This window comes from Heterocephalus glaber, unplaced genomic scaffold, assembly GCF_053883595.1.
Source record: "Heterocephalus glaber isolate CG9 unplaced genomic scaffold, H.glaber_assembly_v1.0 deba00001564, whole genome shotgun sequence".
In the NCBI taxonomy this organism is placed as follows: domain Eukaryota; kingdom Metazoa; phylum Chordata; class Mammalia; order Rodentia; family Bathyergidae; genus Heterocephalus; species Heterocephalus glaber.
The window spans coordinates 16,346,632-16,369,439 of NW_028258351.1; the positions used below are offsets into that span (position 1 = coordinate 16,346,632).

At 41.4% G+C, this 22,808-nt stretch overlaps 1 protein-coding gene across 4 annotated transcripts; it reads left to right on the forward strand.

The window, feature by feature from the left end:
- Positions 1-72: 72 nt before the first annotated feature.
- On the forward strand, positions 73-21,826 carry Tekt1 (tektin 1). 4 transcript variants are annotated; one of them, XM_021238337.2, is made up of 9 exons: positions 73-216; positions 1,521-1,727; positions 4,042-4,207; positions 6,624-6,752; positions 7,228-7,371; positions 9,114-9,336; positions 20,919-21,115; positions 21,372-21,458; positions 21,585-21,826. In XM_021238337.2, the coding sequence occupies exons 2-9, from the start codon at positions 1,538-1,540 to the stop codon at positions 21,610-21,612; spliced, it is 1,164 nt and encodes a 387-aa protein (XP_021093996.1). In that variant the 5' UTR covers positions 73-216; positions 1,521-1,537; the 3' UTR covers positions 21,613-21,826. The 4 variants fall into 4 exon arrangements, with proteins under 4 accessions (XP_021093996.1, XP_004857309.1, XP_004857307.1 ...); XM_004857252.4 differs by having other exon boundaries at positions 21,411-21,458; XM_004857250.3 differs by lacking the exon at positions 21,372-21,458 and having other exon boundaries at positions 21,527-21,826.
- Positions 21,827-22,808: the final 982 nt, after the last annotated feature.

Here is a 22,808-nt window from a genome sequence, read left to right on the forward strand (position 1 = left end):
GAATTCCTGGTTCTGCAGTACGCCGGTCAGCAAAATTGGCGCCTGCGCAGTCTCCTGCCGCCGGTGCTTCGAGGAAGAACCCGCCCCCTTTACTTGAGCGACGCGTCACCGGTTGCCACGGAAACCACGTAGTTTCTTCTTCTTCTAGAGCTGGGCGCCCCAGTTGGGGTAAGAACCTAGCACTCAGCTTGTGTATTAGTTCTTTGAAGCGCTCAGGTAAGTGAATTCCGGAACGCCCCACCTACCCCTCCACCCTACCTAAAGCCTGTGCCGGTTGGAATCTGCCCTAATTTAAACCTGAGGGCTATTCGAACTTATCCAGGAGACTTGGGTTAAATTCTCGGCCCACACTCAGACAAACTTGGGAGAGGCCATAAGAGGGGCTGGGGTAGGAAGAAATGTGTCTATGAGGGGCGAGGGGCTGGGTGGGCTGAAGTGCTCAGCCTGGTCAAGACTTCCGTCTGTTCGTGTGTGTGTGTGCGCGCGCGCGTAGGCTTCAGAAATCCAGAGGTCCTTAAGGGCAGGGGCTCAGATTTCAGGTGGAATAGGAGTGAGGGTGGGGGTGGTAGATTTCAGCCTGGTGCCCAGGAGGCTGGTACATGTTAGTCTTCCTGTTGTTGCTGGCCTCTGCTAGCTGCCTTCTCATGTGTTCCTTTTCTTATTCTTTCCTTTTCTGTGTGTGTGTCCTGGGAAGTTTCAAGATTCTTTTATCTGCTGCATTGTATTCAGTTTACGTGTGTCACATTTGTTCATTTCTTAGAAAGTGTGTCTGGATTCACCTATTTGCTAGGACACTGGTCTATGACCCAGTAATTCTACTGAGTCATAAAACCGCACACATGTTTATCGAAAGACTTGTAGGAGAATATTCATAACATTCTCCTTATAGCCCTAACGTAGAAACAACCCAAGTGTCATAAACAGTAGACAAAGAAATTTTTAACAGAAACATTTGGCTTATTTTTGTTCAATATTATAAGAGTATATTGGTGTTTGAATTTATCAATTTGTGCTGTTCATTACAATCAGTCTTTTTTCATTCATTCTTTCTTAACTTTTATTCCTGTGTTCAACTTTTTATAATTTCACATTTTCCCCTTTTATTTTGGAGATTGTGTATTCAGTATCTTGTAATTGTCTAACCTAGAAATTACAGTATACTGTATTATCAATATTAGTTCATATTAATTAAGAGCATAATGATGAATGAAAGAAGTCAGATACAAGAAAATACATGGTATACGATTCCATTTATATTAAGTTCAAAACCAGAAGAACTAATATGTAGTGTTAAAGATTAGTGGTCACTCTGTGGGGCTGGGTGGTGACTAGTGACTGAAAAGAAGCTTGAGATGTTGACAATACTGGTTTCTTAATCTGGGTGTTGGTTACACAAATGTGTTCGTGTTGTGTACAGATTATGATTTGTGCAATTTTTGGTATGAATATCATACTCTAATAATAATAAAAAGGAACAAATTGCGTTCATGTAATTTAAAATAAAGTCTACCTTTGATTAGGACTTTGGAAATTTCGAATGGCCAAACTACTACAACCTCCTCCCAAGTTCCTGCCCTCAGAGTGGCTCATTGCTAACAAGAACCAGTACCACAGGGCAGAGGCCCAAAGGTCTCGATCAGAACGGCTAGTGGCAGAGAGCCAGAGGCTTGTGGATGAAGTTGACAAGAGTACAAGGAGATCCCAAAGTGATGTGAACAAGAAACTTGGTAAGACCATGGTATATTTGTGAGCATTCTGATGAGGCTGTTGAGGTTTATTTATCATGTCCTGCTTGGGTGTGACAAAGTGTCATGCTTTTTTTTTTTTTCTGGTACCAAGGATTGAACTCAGGACCTTGCACTTGCAAGGCAGGTATGGTGCCACTGAGCTAAATCCCCAGCCCAAGGTGTCATTCTTGAAGTATTAGGGGAAAGTGTGTATTCTCCAGGCCCTGTGGTTAAATTCTGTGATACTATGATAGACACATAGTAACTCAGTTTGATTTTCAGCTATCCATCGTCATTCATTCATTCATTCATTCATTGACTTGATACACACCTTTTGAGCATCTATGGACTATGCCCTGAGAATATCAAAGGGAATGGTCAGTCTCCACTCTTCAGAAGTCATGGATTGAAGAGGAAAAGAGGGAGAAAATATTAACAATATACATATCTGACAAAGGATTTGTATCCAGAGTATAGCAAAAACTTTTAAGAATAAAAAAGAAAAAGGCAGAAAATTTGATAAAAAATGAAGAAGAACTTGACAGATACCTTACAAGAGAGGAAATACAACGGCCAATGAATGTGTGAAAAGGTAGTCTAAACTCATTAGACTAGGGACATACAAATTAAAACCTTAGAGGCAGATGTGGTGGTGCACACCTGTAATTCCAACACTTGGGTGGGTGAGGCAGGATTGCTGAGAGTTTGAGGCTAGCCTGGATTACACAATGAGTTCAAGGCCAGCTGGAACTACATAGTGAGACCCTGACTCAGAAACACAAACCAAACCAAAAACCAAAAACCAAACCAAACCAACAAACAACAACAACAACAACAAAACATTAAAACCATAGTTGGGATGCCATCACACACCCAGGTTGGCTGGAATAAAAAAGAACAAGAATGATAAAAACAAAGGAAAAAGAAAAATGCCAAGTGTTGGTGAGGATGTGGAGCTATTGGACCCAGTCCACTGGTGAAAGTATAAACTGGCATAACCACTTTAGAAAACTCTGGCAGTATCTACTAAAGTGGGACAGATGTATAACCTTTTGCCTTGCTATTCTACTTTTAGGTATATACCCAACAGGAACCCATATATATATTTACTAAAAATAAATACTGCCATGTTCAAAGAAGGGCAGTTTGTAATAGTACCACCCTAAAAGCTACCCACATACTCATCAACAGAATGGATAACCGGTGTTATCCTGTACTGCAAAGACAACTGATTTACAACTATGTGCATCCTGCACATGGATCTCACAAATGTAGTAAGATGTTGAGTAAAATAATACAAAAATAAATACATACTATTCATTTATACAGAATAAAGCAGAAAAACAAAAAACAAGGAAAAATTAGTCTACACTGTTAGAAGTCTAAGGTGGTTTGTGGGGAGCTAGGGGCTGGAAGAGGCCATGGGAAACCTTCCACAATGTTGGTGATGTTCTATTTCTTGATTTGGGTATTAGTTACATAGGTATGTTAAATGCGAAAACTCATTGAACTGTATGGTATGTGTACTTTTCTATATATTTAGAATATTTCAATAAAAAGTTGAAAATAACTGGAAGATGCATCCCAGTGCTGGTGTTGTTGAGGCATATTAGACAGGTGTCTGCCCTGGGAAACCAGCAATCTGAAAGTGGAGAGACGTCAGATGCACAGATACTTGGAATGTAGTGTGAATTTTTTTTCCATGAGTAGCACTGATAGAGCACTGTCAGTTTAGAGGATTGTCTGACCTAGTGACTGCCCAACTTCCCAACCCAATGAACACTTAGTCTATATCTACTTGACCTTGAATTGAAAGGTTCAGTTCAATAGGTAACCAGTCAAATTTTAGGAGGTAGAGGGAGAAATCTGGGAGTCATCACATGACGACAGTAATAGAAGCCATATATGTAGATTAGATTGCACAGAGAATGTGTTGAAAGAGAAGAAAAGAGACCAGACTATGAAAGGATCACGAAAAGGATTGGAGGACAAAAGCTCAGGTAGAAGAACAAAATTACGAGACCAAGAAAGAACAAAATAAGTAGATTACTTGATGGGTTAGAGTATCTTGAGGGAAAATTAGCAAGGAATATATAGAAAGTGAAGTGATAACTATTGTAAGGATTTCACTATCTGTCTACATAACATCATGTTATAAACCTCAAATATGCACAATATAATTTATTTTAAAAATAAGCATCACCCCCAAAGCTAACAGTAGAGAGAAATATATATATGAAAAATAAGCCACCCTCTTTTAAAAACTTGGCTTCATTGGGAATTAACCCCAGCATAACTTCTCTGTGTGTTTCAGAACAGAGACTTGAGGAAATCAGGTTCTGGAAGAAAGAGTTGGATGGCAAGCTTGAGCAACTTGTGCATGAAATTGAGGACCTGCTGTCCTATAAGATCCGCCTGGAAAAAGCCCTGGAGAGCTTTAAAGAACCCTTGCACATCACTGAGAGGTGCCTGGAATACAGGTAGGAGGAGCAGAGGTGGTAGTGGAGTGTTCCTCTCCTGGGTCATCTGCTGTGAAAAAAGCAATGCTGGGTAGCAAAAGCTGACAGTGAGAGATAGGCAGGTTCTCTTTTAAACCTTGAAATTATCCTACCATGCTGTGGTGCTGGGCAGTGGGAGGAGTGTTGCTTTTCTCTGTCTACTAACTTCAATAGTTGGGACTAAGTTTGGCTGCAGGTATCAGACAACTGCACAATGACATTAAGCTTAAACAACATAGTTTCTGTCTTGTATTCAAAGAGTCTAGAGATGGTCTGTTCAGGTTGGCATGACATGCAACAGTTTTGGGGTCCAGGCCTTTTCTATCCTGTTACTCCATTGCCAGTGGCTCTCACTCCCCAGGTTACCTCATGGTTTAAGATGGCAGCTGGAGGTCCAGCCATTATGTCTGTATTCCCCTGCAAGTAGCAATAAGTAGGGTTTGGCATTCACCATGTTTGTTTGCATCTCATTGACTAGACCTTAATCACATGGTCACACCAACTCAAGAAGGGAAATGGTTGTCTTTGTTTTTGGCATCCAGGTGCTCAGCTAAAGAACCAGGGGTTCTATGGCCAGGAAAAATGGTGAGAACAGCTGGGTGTGGTGGTGCATGCCTGTAATCCCAGCATTCGGGAGGCTGAGGCACTAGGATTGCCATGAGTTTGAGGCCAGCCTGGGCCACATAGTGAGTTCAAGGCCAGCCTGAAATACATAATGAGACCCTGTCACAAAAAACCAAAACCAAATCAAACCAAAACAAAATATGGTGAGATCAGATACTACAGATACTGCACAACAATAAGTCTACTTCAATATACATAGCCACACAGAAGAACTTTGTAATCCAGACAGCACTATATAAAGAGTCATAACTTTTATTACTTTCCTGTAAGTCTATGAGTGGCATTTCCCCCTAGAGTCTGGGTGATGCCAAGTCCTAGACTTGATCCCTGTCACAGCCTGGCTGGAAGGCCCTAACAGGTCTTCTTGCTGGCATCACAGCCCCCTACAATCCAGTGCATCCTCCACACTGGCTAGGAAGTGAATTTTTCCAAATGCAGATTTGAACTCATCATCCCCAGGCTTTAAAAAAATCCTTCAATTATCACCCCATGGCTCAACAGCTGCAGGATAAAGCTCGGGCTCCTTAGCTTAGCAAATACCAAGTTCATCATAACTGGGCTCGCAGTGACCTCTCCAGGCCCAGTTCCATCCCTGAGAGTGGGATGTGCTTAGGGAGCTGAGCTGCCTGCACCTTCCCCATTGTGCCATGCTTCTGTCATCCTGGAAAGCCCTCTTTCCTCTATGATCTGACTGCAGAGCTGGGACCCTCTGTAGCAACCAGGCAGTGACCTCCCCAACCCATTTTAGAGAGCACATGAAGCAGAGGGAAGCAGCAGCTAATCGAGGAGCCCAGTGTATCCCAGTCTAAGCCTAAGGATAATTGTAATTCAGAAGTTGTTAAATTTGTCTGGCACATACCGTGTACAAGGCACTGCACTATGTGCTTTCTACCTCATTTGTTCCTTGCCATAACTCTGTGAAGTGCTGTGAGTTATCTCCACTTTGCAAAAGGGGAAACCAAGGCACAGATCAATTTTGTAACATACTTCAGGCCACACAGCAAGCAGTTGGTGGGAGCTCTTGTCCCTACTATCATGCAGGGTAGGAAAAACAAAGTAGTAGGCAGTGGGGTCACTTTGGGAACTAGTACAGCATAGTGGTTAAAAGCATGGGTAAAGCCCGGTCTGTGATACTGGGCAAGTTACTTGGCCTCTCTGAGACTCAGTTTCCTTACCTGTACTTGAAAAGCTTAGGTAGGAATGGACTGAGGCAGGTGGATGGCAAGTTCAAGCTCAGCCTGGGCAACTTAACAATTAGTGAGGCCCTGTCTCAAAAAATGTAAAGGGCTGGGAATGTGGCTCAGTGTGAAGGCCCTGGGTTCATTTCAGCGCAATGCTTGTCCCACACTAGGCACTCTGTGGTGGAGATAATATTAATACTATTGGTGTTTTCATTAGTAGTTATTATTATTATTATTATAAAACATTGTTCTGGATTAAATTCTCTGATTTCTTGTCAAGAACATTACTGGGGTCAAAGAGGGTAGCACATGTCTTTTAAATTCTGTCATAAGACAAGATTTCCAATGAATACTTAAGAAGGGACAGACTTCAGAGCTGATGGCCAAATTAAGGAGTGGGGATAGAATCCATCTGGTATTTTTCAGACCCAGAGGCCAGTCCCCATCGATTGTTTTTCTTTGTGTTTTGGATTTTTTTGAAGTAGCACAGATACTCCCTAGTGCCCATTCCCCACCGCATTGCCAGAGGGTTGGGATGATACTTGTGGTCCAGGGAGCTTTAAATGTCCTGAGCCTCTGCAACCCCCTGCCAGGGAGAAGCGTGTGGGGATCGATCTGGTACACGATGTGGTGGAGCAGGAGCTGCTGAAGGAGGCAGAGATCATTCGGGGCGTCATGGCTCTGCTAACCCGGACACTGGAGGAAACGTTGGAGCAGATCAGGTACAGTTGTCCTGGCCTCTCCATTGCGTCCACCCAGGCTGGGCTCCGTGGCACAGAGGGATGGGGTTGACCACTCCCACACATGGTCTCTGTGTCCCCAGGTTGTCCCTCCTCCATGTGGTGGTCACACTAGGGTGGTGGGTGGTGGGGCCAGATTTGGTCTGTGATGATAAACTGGAGGATGCTGGAGTCTGTTGCTGCCAGGGCTGACCCCTCATATAGTTTGGGACCATGGTGACATCAGAAATGTCACCTTGGAAGGGACGATCTCAAATTCCAGGTTTGGTTATGTCACTTTGTCACCAAAGATCCAGTGGTGTATGTGTGTGTGTTAGGGGGATGGGGAAGTAGGGTGGAAGTATGGCCACCCAGTACCCTGCCTAGCTTCAGCTTCATTTTTCAGGGTCTCTCAAGGACTTGTAGGTGCCACCTGGGTTTTCCAGAGGGAGAAACCCAGTTTATCCTCTCCCTTCAGGCTGAACCGCTCGGCCAAGTACCATTTGGAAAAGGATTTGAAGGACAAGTTCGTGGCCCTGACCATTGATGACATCTGCTTCTCGCTCAACAACAACTCACCAAACATCAGATATTCTGAGAATGTCATGAGGATTGAACCCAAGTGAGTAGGGTGCTGATGTTGGGCTGGCCCCAGGTGGGACTGCCCCGGAGCCCCTCTTATAGGCAGGACCTGACCAGACAGGTGCTGAGCAGGGTTGGCTGTGACCTGGTGACTGGAGGCTCCTCTCACTTGAAGACAGTGACAGAAAACCTTGAAAGATTTAAAATGTATTCTCTTATCTATTCATGTTTTTAACAATAACAGATTCTAAAAATACATAAAGGAGGACTTAAGAATTTTCCCCATCTGTCCTATCTTTCCATTTTCCAGACCTCAAAATAAGCAGAATTACCTGTAAGTTCATACAAACACGTATCCACACTCCACACACAAGTCCATTTTGTTTAGTTTGCAAAAATGGAATTATACTGTGTCCCTCTTCTGTAACATCTAACCTGCATTTTTCAATTATTAGCATAATGAACTTACCTCATGCTAATGTTTTGAAATAAAACAGACATACAGAAAAGTGCACAGATTATAAACACACAGTTCAGTGAATCATTATTGTATTAATTATATTTATAACAAATTACTCCAAATCTTAACTGCTTAAAGGAGTAAATATTTATTAATCGGATAGTTCTGGTGAGTTTAGTTGAGTGCCTCCTGCACGGAAGTCAAGCTGGCTGCTGGGGCTGCCATCTATCTGAAGGCTGGACTGGGGTGGGGTCCACTTCCAAGAGGATCCAGGTGGTGATGGCGGGGCTCAGTCCCTGGCACGTGAGCTTCTCTGTGGAACAGTTTTATGACATGGGAGCTGGCTTCTTCCACACCAAGCGATCTAAGTGAAGGAGAAAGATGGAGGTGGGGAAAAGGAGAAGGAGAGGGAGAGGGACACCCAAAAGAGAAGCTTCCATCTTCTGTACCCTAATCTCAGCACTGACATCTCATTCTTCTATTGTGAGAAAAGTTAACATGTTTACTTTGTACTCAAGTCAAGGAGCCTACACAAAGGTCTGAATATCAGGAGGCAGTGACTGCTGGGGACCAGAGACTGCCCCAGTCACAAAGTGGAAAATCTTCCCATTTTTCTGCCCAACCAGGGAAAAATCAACCAACCGACCAATCAATATCACCACCACCACCACCACAGAGGCCCTCACTGTCCCCTTCTGATCAATAATTTTTTCCACCCCAAAGGTAGCCACCCTCTCGATTCCTAATAGGTTTGTTTTGTCTACTTTTTATCAAAAAAGCAGCCTACACTATATGTTGTGTGGGTGTCCAGTTTCTTCTAATTAACATCATTTTGAGGTTCTCATCCATGTTATTAACAATTTCTCATCAAAATAGCAATTTGTTCTTTTATTTATATCTTCATGGACTCAAGGTTTCCTGTTTTATTCAGTGTGTTACTGTTATTGTTTGTTTTGATGCTGAAATTGCTCCTAGCTGTGTGATCTAGACCAAGTGACTTCACTTTTCTGAGTCTCAGTTTTCCTCTCCTGTAAACTGGGGATTAGAAGAGTTAGCTCACTAGGCCACCATGAGGATTGAATGAAGTCCTGTGTGTAAGGTGCCAGCCTAGTGCCTGGCACTGAGTCAGGAGGTTCCCAAAGACATTGCCATCGACTGATCTCTCTTCGCTCTGCTGAGAGATGTGGGAAAACCTTCTAGGTACCTCCTATGATGGAGGTAGGCTTAGCTTCTGGTACATTTCTGGGAGCTTGTCCCCTTCTCTGCCCCATTCCCTGTCCCTCATAAGCTGTGAATGAACAGATGTGTGCGTCATGTTCCAGCTCCGTGAGTCTGGAAGACTGGCTGGACTTCTCCAACACCAATGTGGAAAAGGCTGACAAGCAGCGCAACAACTCCCTCACCCTGAAGGCCCTAGTGGACCGAATCCTATCGCAGACAGCCAGTGACCTGCGAAAGCAGTGTGATGTGGTGAACACGGCTTTTGAGAATGGGCTCAAGGAGACCAAGGATGCCAGGGACAAGCTGGCTGTTCATCTGGCCAAGGTGAGGTCCCCGGGGGAACATGGAGCCTGTGCAGGAGGTTTCACCATGGAAACGAGAATGCCCCCAGGGGTGAGGCTGTTACACTGCTGGGCTTGTGACGGTGGGGTAGGTGATGAGTGAGAGTCAATCACATCTCTCCGTCTTACCAGCAGGCTTTTGGCTTTGGGAGACTGGATGGGATTTTGCCCCACTCTAGGGCTCCATTGTCACTCACTGGGGCAGAGGAGCACAGAGGCAGCAGATGGAAGGTGGGACACTCAGGGACTGGCCCCAGCGTTGTGTCTGGCTGGCTGACCTCAGGCACACTGAGCCTCAGTTCTTCTTTATGTGACATATGGAGATGGACAACCTGGCATCTGACATCCTTTGTGGCTCTGAATGCCCATGAGTTGATGCCACCCATTTCTCCAAATGCAGCCAGCCCTGGTCTCTGGCCAGGTGTCCCTCCTGTTTATCCAGAAGTATGCTGGTAAATGAGCTTTTAGGGGGCCAAAAAAAAAAAAAGCTCTAAGTGGTAGAATTTACACATTTCCATGGTGCAAATACTCCTGCTGTGGTCATTTTTTCAAGTTACATGTTAAACACTGGGTTCTCGGAGCTGCTGGATAGATAACAACTGGAGCAGCTGTAGCCCACCTTCCTCACCGCCCAGGAGCCACGGTCGTGAATGTAGAGGAGCAGGCCACAGGCTAAGCTCAGGGACACTGAGAGCCAGAGTTCAGTGCAACAGTAATACATGTGAACTGAAGATTAGGGGCCCAAACTCCAGTCTGGTGACAGCCAGCTGGGGGATTGAAGCAGATTCCTCAAGCTCTCTGAGCCCTTGCCTCAGCTATAACATGGGTAGAAACTCTAGGGCATCATGACCAGTGGGAATACAATGCAAGCCACATGTGTCATTTTACATTCTCCAAAACCCAGCACTCAGGAGGCTGAGGCAGGAGGATCACTGTGAGTTCAAGGCCAGCCTGAACTACATAGTGAGACCCTGTCTCAAGAAAAAAAAAGTGAAAACAAATGAAATTGTTATAGTATATTTTAGTCTGCTCTATAAAAACATTATAATTTAACATGTTATTAATATAATTAATGATATATCTTACTTTTTTAACAAAACTAAGTATTCACAATCTGAGGCCTTCCCTTGGTGTCTGCAGGGATTGGTTTCAGGACCTTCCTTCGATTCCAAAATCCATGGTCGCTCAGGTCTCTTAAACAAAGTGGCATCGTATTGGCATAGAACCTACACACATCCTCCCATACACTTTAAAGCATGTAGATTACTAATGATACCTAACATAGTATAAATGTGACGTAAATGTTGTTATGCTTATTGTTTAGGGAATAATGAGAAAAAAAAGTCTGTACATGCTCAGTAGAAGTGCCACTGTTTTTGAATGTTTTCTTTTAAAAAAATGTACATCAAGTAGAACTTTAGCATCCCAGTTTTAAAATGCAGAAACAGAAGTCTAGAGAAGTTAGAAATCTAGCCCACAGACTTGAACCTGGTAGAGGGCAGTGCTGGGGTCAAACCTAGTTCCTCTGAATCAACATCAAGCCTCTTGAATATTTTCTATCCATAGCTGGCTGGATTGGTAGATGCAGAACTGAGGATGCTGAGGACTATTGTTTGACACTAGCTGCACCTCTCAGGACTAGGCAGAGTAGCTGCTGTGACTGGCTGTTGCTATGTTGGTCTTACTATGGAAGGGTATCAGCAGGTTCATCAAAGTGGGGTGGCCTCAAGTCAGACATAGCCATGAAAGACAACCAGAATTTAATCTGAAATAATTTTATTTTATTTACTTTTTGGGTCCTGAAGCTGCAGCTTTTCTTTTTTTCCCCCTATTTTTTTTCCCCATTAACTTTATTGGTACATTTTAGGTATAAAATACAGTTACATTCATCATTGGGATCTTGTACCATTACATGAGTCTCTTGGTTCTTATTTTTTTTCCCCTTCCCTTGCCCTCCCTTCACCCCCTCCACCCTTCCCTATTTGCAAAGACCTTGTTTTCATTTTTTTCCTCTTCTCATATTTTTTCCTTTCCCTTTTTCCCCTTCCTGTACCCCTCCCAATTCCCCTGCTCTTTTAGACCTTTTCTTCCTGTTACACAATATCAGTTATACATTTTTTTAATTACAGTATTAAGATCTAGGAGACATTACCACAGATTTTACAGAATTTAAAAGGATATAGAAAGCATATTACAAAAATCTTTTTTGAAATAAATTTGACTTCTAAGAAGTAACTTGGAAGACAAATTAATGAAACTAACTCTGGAGGAAATATAAAATTTGAATAGCACCTATTAAAGAAAGTATATTGCTAGCTTGAAAACCTACCTATATGACAACAGCAGGCTCATAAACATTTCAACTGATAAATTATATCAAACAATTAAAGCAGAAAAAAGAAGGAACTCAACATTGTGCTAATCCTAAAACTGGATAAAGATAATAGAAGAAAAAAGTATGAACATGGATAGAAATTTGTTTAACAAAACAAACTCTTAGAAGTCAGATCTGGCAGGATGTAGAAAGTGGTTCTATTATAGGGATGGCAGTGTTGGTTCAGCATTGGAAGATCCACTCCCAAAAGTCATCATTTTAACAGAGGAAAGGAAAAGCCTATTTTTATTTTTTATTAATACTTGCCTGTAGTACATAATAATCACATTCCTCATGGGGACTTAGGCCATGTATATAACACATATCAATTCTTTTTTAATCCCCTTTCCCTTCCCCCATTCTCCCTCCATCTCTCAGTCCCCTTCCCATGTGCAAAAGATCTCTCTCTATTTCCTATTGCCTGCCTTTTATTTTGCACTTCTCATATAAGAGAAACTGACATTTAAATTTGTGTGCCTGATTTATTTCACTTAACATTATGGTCTTAAGGTGCATCCATTTTCCTATAAATGATTCCAATTTATCCTTCTTTATGGCTGAGTATTACTCCATTGTATATAAATACTACATCACATTTATCCATTCATCTGTTGATGGACATTTAAGCCATTTCCAAGATTTAGCTATTACAAGTTGTGCCGCTATAAATATGAGTATGGATGTATCACTATGGTATGATGTCTTAACGCTTGGGAATATATCCAAGAGAGGTATAGCTGGGTCAAATGGAATTTCTATTTTTAGTTTTTTGAGGAATCTCCAAACTATTTCCGTAATAGCTGTATTAGTTTTCATTTGCAACAGCAATGTGGAAGAGTTCCTTTTTCCCTGCAGTCTCACCACCAGCATTCATTGTTATTTGATTTCTTGATGATGGCCATTCTTTCTGGAGTAAGGTGAAATCTTAGTGTTGCTTAGAGAAATTCGCATTTCTGTAATGGCCAGAGATGTTGAACATTTTTCATGTATTTATTGGCCATTTGTACTTCTGATGAACTTCCGTTCATCAAGTGCCCATTATTTTTTAATGGGTCTTTAATTTTGAGGGGAATCTAAATTTTTGAGTCCTCTATATATTCTAGATATTAGTCTTCTGTCTGAGGAGTAGCTGGCAAAATATTTTTCCCATTCTGTAGGTTGTCTATTCACTTTGTTGGTTGTTTTCTTTGCTGTGCAGAAGCTTTTAAAATTGATACAATTCAACTTATTGATCCTTCATGTTATTTCTTGTTCAGTTGGGGTTCTGTTCAGAAAGGAACATGCCTGTGCCTGTGTCTTCAAGAGTTTTACATATTTTATCTTTCAGCAGATTTGAAATCATTTTAATATTCAGAAGAGTTATAGTCCAAGAGACAGAATACATACATACATTATCAACTTAAAAGATGTTGGGAGGTAACAAGGGAGATCATTTACCCCAAACATTTAAAATCCAATCAAGAGACATAGCCACTTGAATGGAAGTGGCATTATTATGTGGCATTATTATACAGAAGAATTAGGGAGTGTTTACTTTTAATGACTCTGAGACCCTTCACTCTCATTTGGAGGCCATCAGCCTAGGTTCTGTGAGAAGAGTTTTCCTGGTCATAATCTTGCTAGAAGCCTCCCTGGTCAGGAGGCTTAAAAGACAACCTCCAATTAAATGGTAGGGTAACCTTCATTTTGTTTGTGATGACACAATTGTTTCCTTATTGGGCAAAGCATTTTTTTTTTTTGGTACTGGGGCTTGAACTCGGGTCCTTGTGTTTGCGCAGCAGGCGGTGAAACCACTGAGCTAAATCCCCGGCCCCAAGGGCAAAGCATATTTTAACCTCAGGGAGATTTACAAGTAACTATAGGAATGTTTAAGATAATTTAACACAGTGGCCAGCAAACTTTTTCTATAAAAGGTCGAGCAGTAGATATTTTATGCTTTGAAAGCCAAGTAGCAAAAATCAAGGATATTATGTTGGTACTTACGCAGTAAAGGAGAAAATACATTTCCATAAATTCTTCATTGACAAAACTCAAAACATGCTAATAATAATTGAGTATAATATCTTTGTAATACAGATCTAATAATATAAGGGATTTTTTTTTTTTTTTTTGCAGTGCTGGGGATCAAATTCAGGACCTTGCACTTGCAAGGCAGGTGGCAGCACCACTGAGCTAAATCCCTGGGCCCTATAAGGGAATTCTTTTTGGGAAAGGATAATAGCTTTCCTTTTTTGGATTCAAAGTTAGCATTTCCTATGAAATCAATTGCAAATATTCGTCTGTTAATGTTGACCTGTAATGAAATTTTACATAATTCACCTTTGAGACTGTTGTTTCATTCAGAAAAGTACTGCCAAATTATGGTAACATCCTCTGACCATATGATTTTGATTGAATGTATTTATTACTTGGAAGACATTTATAGAATACTATTAGATTCTTCTCCTGATACTGGCCTTTCAGCATGTCATTACTTTTCCAGATTAATCACTTCCAATTGAAAGCTAAGTAGAAGACCATTAATTCCACAGTTAAGTAGATTCTGAAACTTGGGAATTTCTTTTGGACTTGCTTTGAAGTCCAAAAAACAGTGTTAGAACTTGGAAATTTGTTGCAAGTTTGCATGGGATGGAGATCTTGTTTTAACTTTTGATAACATAGGACGCTTGACATCACTTTCACTTGTAATTAAAATCATGTTACTTGTAATGACTTTACTGCATTATAAACTTTGCATATAAGTGCCATCTTGCCTTGTGATTTTAGATTGGATTCATGAAGAAATATATATATATATATATATATATATATATATATATATTTGTTTTAGGTACCGGGAATTGAACTTCGGACCTTGCGCTTGTGAGGAAGGTGCGGGAACCACTGATTTGGATCCCCCGCCCCATGAAGAAATATTTTTAAATAAGTCTGAGGCAAAAGCTGATTTCCAAAACCATTCAGCATTTGCTAACAGCAGTAGAGGGAGGTTCTTCTTATTCAGAAAATTCCAATCTTGGTCCTGAGCTGAAACAAACTACAAGACAATTTTGCCACTGGTAACCCATTGATTTGCCACTGGTAACCCATTGATTTGCCACTGGTAACCCATTGATTTGCCAAGTGGGAGGGCATATAAAGATATTCAGCTTCTATTTCTGACAAAAATTTATAGATGGGATGAAGGTCAAGTATATGAGGGCTAATGAAGTTCACAATTGATGATACCAGTTCAATATCACATGATTGATCCAAATATTTTCCTCAGAGTACCTTCTGATGAATAATGCAATGAAAAATCGTAGGCTTTAAATGAACTGCATTTTCAAAAGCTCTGTAAATTTATTCAACTGAGCCTTTCTCTATTCAACAAATATTTGAATCACCACTTAGCATATTCCACTTTAGGTTGTTTTGAATTATCATTTTCTTAACTTTTTGGAAATATTTATTTTATGCAGAATGCAGTAAGTCCCTGACTTACAAACATTTGAGCCGTGAACTTTCACAGGTGTATTGTATAAGATTCACCAGTGCACTGTATAAGACTCACTGTGTTGGATTATGAACGAATCCAACTTAAACCGTTCTTCTGGAATGGAACTCATTCGTGAGTCAGGGGCTTACCATATTCGTAGAGACTAATTCTGTGTGTGTGTGTGTGTGTGTGTGTGTGTGTGTGTGTGTGTTTTGTATGTGTGTCTGGTTCTAGGGATTGAACTGAGGGCCTTTGCATTGAGCTACATCTCCCAGCCCTTTTAACTTTTATTTTGAGACAGGTTATTGTAAGTTGCCCAGGTTAGTCTCCAACTCAAGATACTACTGCCTCAGCTGCCCAAGTGCTGGGATTACAGGTGAATTTCATTAGCTAATTAGGCTGGTGAGGCTAATTCTTTAGTCATGTGAAACTCAGAATTGAGTTGCTGTGGTGCTCACCAGTAATAGCACTCTGGGAAGCTGAGGGAGGATGATCGAGAGTTTGAGTCCAGCCTGGGCAACTTAGAGACACCTCCTCTCAAAATAAAAAATAGAAAAGGCCTGGGGATATAGCTCAGTGAGATGGTCCTGGGTTCAATCCCCAGTACTGCAAACTAACAAACAACAAAAAAGGAACTCAGCATTGACTTTCTGAATAAAAAACAACTGAGCAGTATCAGAGTACTTGTCAACTCATTAAGAGCAAAGGAAGCTATTCAAAATCATCTACTGTACCTTATTTTCTTAATTGATTATTATTGATGTTACTCCCCATTCCCTTAACTCTTTGAGCAACTAGTCTGCAGAAAGACTAATAGTTTTAAATGAATTTATATCCTCTGGAAACACTTCTGTAGTTGCTGCAGTCAAATATGACTTAATTAACTGGTAAATTAATTTGTTTGGTTGACTAACAAATGAACCACTTGGAACTTTAAGCTGATTGCAGCCTCATTTTCATTTTTGAGATACTCTGCAGTTATGAAATACTGTTTTAAATATTCTTATTTTTCTGATCATTGCTTTCTTGTGAGTTGAGATTGTGATAAATGCTTAGATGATAACGTCTGTGTGCATTGTACTCTTTCAGCACAGCTATAGTGTTGATGTATAATAAATGCAGGGGTTTGACATCTAATTCATTAACAAAACCCATGCTCCACTGGGATTTAACAGTGCAACACATGGAGCCTTATTGTCTTGTTCTGAGAAGAAAACATTTTAACATAATGGAGATACACTGTGCTATGGTTTGAATGTTTGTATCCCCTTCAGAATTCATGTTGAAACTCAATCCCTAAGGCAACAGTATTAAGAGGTGGGCCATTAGGAGGTGATGTTCACGTGGGTTTTGAGCCTTACAGAGGGTGGATGGAAGTAGCGGCCTTTCTGTCTTGCCTTTCACATGGGAGGACAGGCACTTGTCCCCTCTGGAAGATGCAGCAAAAAGGCTCCATCTCTGAGTAGAGAGCGTTGCCCTCACAAGACTGCAAATCTTCTGGTACCTTGATCTTGACCTCTCCAGCCAGTAGAACCATGAGAAATACATTTTTTATAAGTTACTCAGGGGCCAAGGATTTAGCTCAGTGGTTCTGCTGCCTGCCTTGCAAGCTGAAGGTCCTGAGTTTGATCCCTGGTACCAAAAAAAAAAAAAAAAAGTTACTCAGGTACTTAAAAAATAGCAGTAGGAATGGACTAACACATACTGGTAATAAAACCATAAAATAAGTTGTCATTGTATGGTGGCGATACATGGTCGGAAAGCTACCAACTTATAACTATGGCACTAATTTGTAGTGCTGTGAGCAACATTGCAAAGCAATGGAGGCATAGCATACAGTCTGTTGCAACTACTGAACTCTGTGGTTGTAGTTCAAAAGCAGTCATAAATAAATGAATGATCACAGTTGTGTTCCAAAACAACTTTATTTATGAACACTAAAATTTAAATTTTGTATCATTTCCACATGACATTGAATATTCTACTTTTGATTTTTTCCAGCCATTTAAAAATATAAAACTTTTAAGAGGATGAAAAGATAAGCCACAAGCTAGGAGTAAATATTTGCAAGATACCTATCTGTTAAAGGACTGTTATCCAAAATATACAAGAACTCTTAAAAACTCAACAATAAAAGACAAGTAAAATGACCAAAAGTTCTGAACAGATGCCTCACCAACAAAGATAAATTGGTGGCAAATAAACATATAAAAAGATGTTCAACATCAGATGTCATTAGGTAATTTTAAAACAATAATGAGGTATCCCTACTGTACGGGGAGTGAGGGAGGGGGAGAGAGACCACCCGTGGCAGGCTTTGTGTTAGCAACATGGTGGTTTGTTTAACACTCAGGTGCCAGCAGGCAGGCTGAATCTGAAGGGAAGTCAGCATAGAGTGGGGAGGAGGAGAGCAGACTTAAAAAGGGAAGGGGTTGCCAGGTATTGATCTGGAGTAAAGAGTCTGGGGGCAGAGAGAGGATGGCCTGTGCTCCTTGGCTGGGCAGTGGTACAGATGTTTCCTTTAACTGAGGACAGTCTGGGTGTACCTAAAGTTCCTGGAACCGGAAGTGCTATTGTGGCTCTTCCGGCTGGTGCCAAGCTAATGGATGGTAACCAGGCTATGTCATGTCACCAGGCACGACACCCACACACCTATAGAAAACCCAAAACACAACTTCAAATGCTGGTAGAATGTGGAGCAATGGGAATTCTCATTCATTGCTAGAGGGAATGAAAAGTGGGATGGCCACTTTGGAAGACAGTTTGGCAGCTTTTTACAAAACTAAACATACCCTTACATTATCAGTTTCATTCACTGATATTTGCCCAAGTAAATTGAAAATGTATGTCTGTACAAAAGTACGTACATGTATGTTTATAGCAGCTTTATTCCTAATTAACAAAACTTGGAAGTGACCGAGATACCCTTCAACAAGTGGACCCAGGTAAACAAACTATGATACATCCAAATAATGGAATATTGTTCTAAGAAGAAATGAGTGATCAGGTCACGATAAGACATGAAGGAAACTTAAATGCATATTGCTAAGTGAAAGAAGCCAAAATGAAATTCATACTGTATGAGTATAGCTGTATGAGATCCTGGAAAAGGCAAAACTATGGTGGTAGTAAAAAAAAAAAAGGTCGGTGGTTTTCAGGGTCTTGGATTACTGGAGACTCCTGCAGTGGGTTCCAATCTCCTGCTCAGTGCTACACTGCAAGGCAAGAAGAAAAACATAGGGACAGTTAAAGAGACAGTGATACGGGGAGCCAGGATGACCAATGCTCATGCAAGCAAGGCCGAACAAGCAAAGGTCCTGAACACCCAGAGGTGTCGATATTTATTGGTGATATCATAATTAGATTGAGGTAAAGGGGCTACATGGAGAGACTATGTGGAGTTGCTATGGATACATTGGTGATGCAGGGAAGGCTTGTAAAGGAAGCCTTGAGAAAAGCAAGAAACAAAGAAAGAGACAAAGCTTTCTTGAATTAGGAACAGAACAGATAAAATATAGATTGTAGTTAATAATTAACATTGTCTTTTTAGGAAAGGTTTTAACTCTAGGAACGGAATTTGGGTGCGAGTCACTCTGACCTCCTCACATAGGATTCAGCTGGACTCAGTTCTCAAAACAAGCCAATTGTGGGGCTAACTCCTTACAGCCTGCGCTGCTTACAGCCTGCTTTGGGCATTTTCAATAGGGTGGTCCTCCACATTAGGTGGAGGGAGGAGGGAAGGAGGGATGAATAGGTGGGACATAGAGGGCTTTTAGATCAGTGAAACTTACTGTGTATGATGATGGATATATGTAATTATACATTTCTCAGGACTCATGGAATATACAGTACTAAGAATAAATCCTATTGTTAACTTTGGACTGTCATTAATAATAATGAATCAATACTGGTTCGTCAGTTGTAATGAATGCATCACATCAGTGCAAGATGATACCAGGGAAAACTGGGGAAGAGGGAAAAGGAGTGATGTGGGGACTCTGTACTTTCTAATTTTTCTGTAAACCTAAAATGTCTCTAAAACTAAAAATTCTTATTTTACCCTTTGTACAGAAGCAGATGGTAAATTGTGTTTGGCCCTTAAGGCAGTTTACTAATTCCTGACCTAACCAATAGCAGTTTTTTTTTAAGGAATCTATGCATTCAAAGAATATAATTTACAAGGTAATTAAATAGCCTGGCATGTGGCACACCCTTGTAATCTAATTGATTTAGACTAATGATTTCAAGTTGAAATTTTATTAGTTTTGAAGAATATTGGAATATTTAAGAGAACTTATGAGCCATCAGTTTTACTACTTTATTACATTGATGAGATTTATTTAAGAACTTCAGGAGGCCTTGCTTGTTAAGATAATTTGAGTATTTAAAAAAATAAATCACATTTATAAATGCTGCTCTAAATAAATGTTTAAAGGATTTTTGCTAAGTTTAAGGTAAAAGTAACTATTAAATGTCATCAATTTAAAATTAATATATGCTAAATTAAAAAATTATAGTGTCTGTGAACTGAACCTAAGAAATATTAAGAAAAAAAGAAAATCAAATGTAATGTGGACTTTATTTAAATTTTACTTTGAACAAACTGATTTTTCTTTTTTGAAACAGGGTCTGGTTATGCAGTTCAGGCTGGCCTTGAACTCACTGTGTATCTCAGGCTGGCCTTGAACTCGCGGCAGTCCTGCTGCCTCAGTCTCTCAAATGCCATGTAACAGGCTTGCGCCACCATGCCCAGGTCCAAACCAATTCTTAAAATATGGACAGAGAAATTTGCACACTAGATATGAGCTGATAGTGAGGAATATTCCCGTTCTCTCGGTGTTAGAAAAGTATTGTGATTATGTGAAGTGAAAATACAATCCTTACATCTTGGAAATGTATACTCAAGTATTTGAGTCTGAAATGCTGTACTATCTGGGATTTGCTTTAAAGTAATTAAGCTGATGGTCAGTGGTGGGGAGAGGGAGATATTTGTGAAACGATTGATGATACGGAGATCACTGCTTAAATTGATGATGAGTACATGAGGTTCATTACTCTACTTCCTTTTGTGCATGTTTGGAAATTTCCATGACGCAAAGTTAAAAAAAAAAACAACTCAAGAAGTAAAAAAGTTGGAGCAAGGAGTGCTGGGGATGGAACCCAGGGACTCACACATGGTAGATAAGTGTTCCACTACTGAGCTGCACTTCCAGCCTAAATATTAATCTTAAAAAACTGAGCAACTTGTAAGTATCTTTCTTATCCACAAAGCCACCTTCAAAAATACTGACGGAGCTCAGACTGCTTCCAGGAGACAGAACTGGTGCTGGTGGGGCAGTTACAGAGAAATGTTGTAGGCACCTATCTGCTCCCGATGCAGAGGTGCTATGTACCAAAACAGGTGGGCAGCCTTGACCCCCAGTCTAAGCCATTTGCTGGACAAGCCTCTGGTGACCTCCTCCAGGGGATTCACGACATTCAGGAGGGCATAAAGGAAAACAGCCAGTCGTACCCTTTGCATCTGTCAGATTCTAAGGTTGGCTGGGAACCTTGCCCACCAGTGGTCACTGCTTAGGGAAGAAAGATCAGACTCATTCTGGGGTCCTGCTTAGGTAGAGACCTGTAGTCTCCTCTTCATATCACAACAGATCTGCTGTGTGCTGTTAAGTTTGGGGGAGCAGAACCTGCACTCACCGGCCCTCATCCTTTCTGTAAGGTCATGGAAGAGATTGCTTCCCAGGAGAAAAATATTGCAGTTCTCGAAAAAGCCATCCTTGACCAAGAAGCACCTGCCAAGGTGGCTCACACACGCCTGGGGACCAGGACTCATCGGCCCAACGTGGAGCTGTGTCGTGACATGGCTCAGTATCGGCTCATCAAGGAGGTTCGTGAGATCAACCACAATGTGGCAAGGTAGGCCAGTCGCCTGCAGCAGAGGGGCCCCGGACACGACCCTAAACCGATGGCAAGGGGTGGTTAGCCAGTGGCCAGAGAGGGTACAGCCTGCTCTGTGCTGGGTGAGACCAGTATCCACTAGGTCCAGCCAAAGTTCTTGCTGTGCAAGAAATGGGTCCTAATGTTGACATATTTCTGAAGAAGCCCAAATCCAGATGTTCAGGTAACATCTGCAGATTTAAATATTGCCATTTTGTGGAGTTTTCTGTCATAGTGCTGCCCAGTGGCCACCATTCAGAAATCTTTGTCTAAGGATAAAGAAGAAGGGGAAGAGTACATATCAATCTGACTTCCTACCCAGGTAGGTTTTACTCCCTCTCGAAAAAGGCAATGCAGAGAGAGAAATTGCCTGTGTTCTGGTTCCCCTAGATTGAAGGAAACCTTGGCCCAGGCTCAAATAGAGCTGAAAGGGCTGAATTCCCGACAGCTTGCCCTGCAGGAGGAGATCCATGTAAAAGAGAATACCATCTATATCGACGAGGTGCTCTGTATGCAGATGCGCATGTCCATCCCGCCGCGCGATGGGGAAGACCACAGCGTCTGGGCTGGGGGCCTCCGCCCCGATGCTGTCTGCTGAGCGAGTGACCGGTCAGATGTGCATTAAACCACTTAATAACCCTTATTCACACTTTCAGTTTCTCACACCAGAGAAACTGTTCGGTATTTACACATGTGTGTCCTGTTTATTTCACTTAAGAGTATCGCCTCAATGTGCATCCACTTAGCTATCAGTGTCTCTCATTTCTCATTTTTTATGGCTGAGTAGTACTCCATTTTATAAAAAACCCACATTTTCTTTATCCAGTCTCCAGTTGATGGGCATTTTGGCTGTTTCCAAGTTTTAGCTATTACAAACTGTGCTGCTATGAACATGGGTGCACATATATCACTGTGGTATGATTCTTTTAATTCTTTGGGGAAGATCCCCAGCAGGGGAATGACGGGGTCAAATGGGACTTCCAGTCCTAGTTCTCTGAGGTATCTCCATACTGATTTCCACAGTATGTATAATAGGTCATGTGAGATAGGAAGAAAAGGGGCAAAGGGGAAGGAAGTGGGAGGGCTAGGGGAAAGGATAGAAGGGAATGGGATTAATAGGAGAAAATGGAAAAATAGGAACAAAATCTTTGTAAATAGGGAGGACTGGAGGGGTTGAAGGGAGGGCTGGGCAAGGGTGAAAAATAAGAACCAAGAGAGACTATGTAAAGGTGCAAATTTCCAAGGATGAATGCCATTATATTGTATACCTAAAATGGACCAATGATTAGAATGAATAATCGATAATGTAAAATAGGAAGAAAAGGTCCAAAGGGGTAGGGTAGTGGGAGGCACAGGGGAAAGGAAAGAAGGGAAAGGAAAAAATGCTGAGAAATGGAAAAAATGGAAATAAAGTCTTTGTAAATAGGGAAGGGTGGACGGCGTGAAGGGAGGGCTAGGAATGGGGAAAAAATAAGAACCCAGATGCATTATGTAAAGGTCCAATTCCCAATGAGAAATGTAATTGTGTTGTGTACCTACAATGTGCCAATAAAAGAATTTAATACAACCCCCCCCACAAAACCCACTTAATAAACCAGCAGCACGGAGCCTCAATTTAGAGCGGCAGAGTGGGTCTTCCACAACCTCTCAGCGGGGCTCCAGACCTGCTGGG

Excerpts from the sequence above, each read along its gene's own strand:
- Tekt1 (XM_004857250.3), top strand. The coding sequence starts at position 1,538 with ATGGCCAAACTACTACAACCTCCTCCCAAGTTCCTGCCCTCAGAGTGG. Across the intron at positions 6,753-7,227 it reads GAAACGTTGGAGCAGATCAG|GCTGAACCGCTCGGCCAAGT; the intron begins GTACAGTTGTCC and ends CTCTCCCTTCAG. Across the intron at positions 21,116-21,526 it reads ATCAACCACAATGTGGCAAG|ATTGAAGGAAACCTTGGCCC; the intron begins GTAGGCCAGTCG and ends TGGTTCCCCTAG.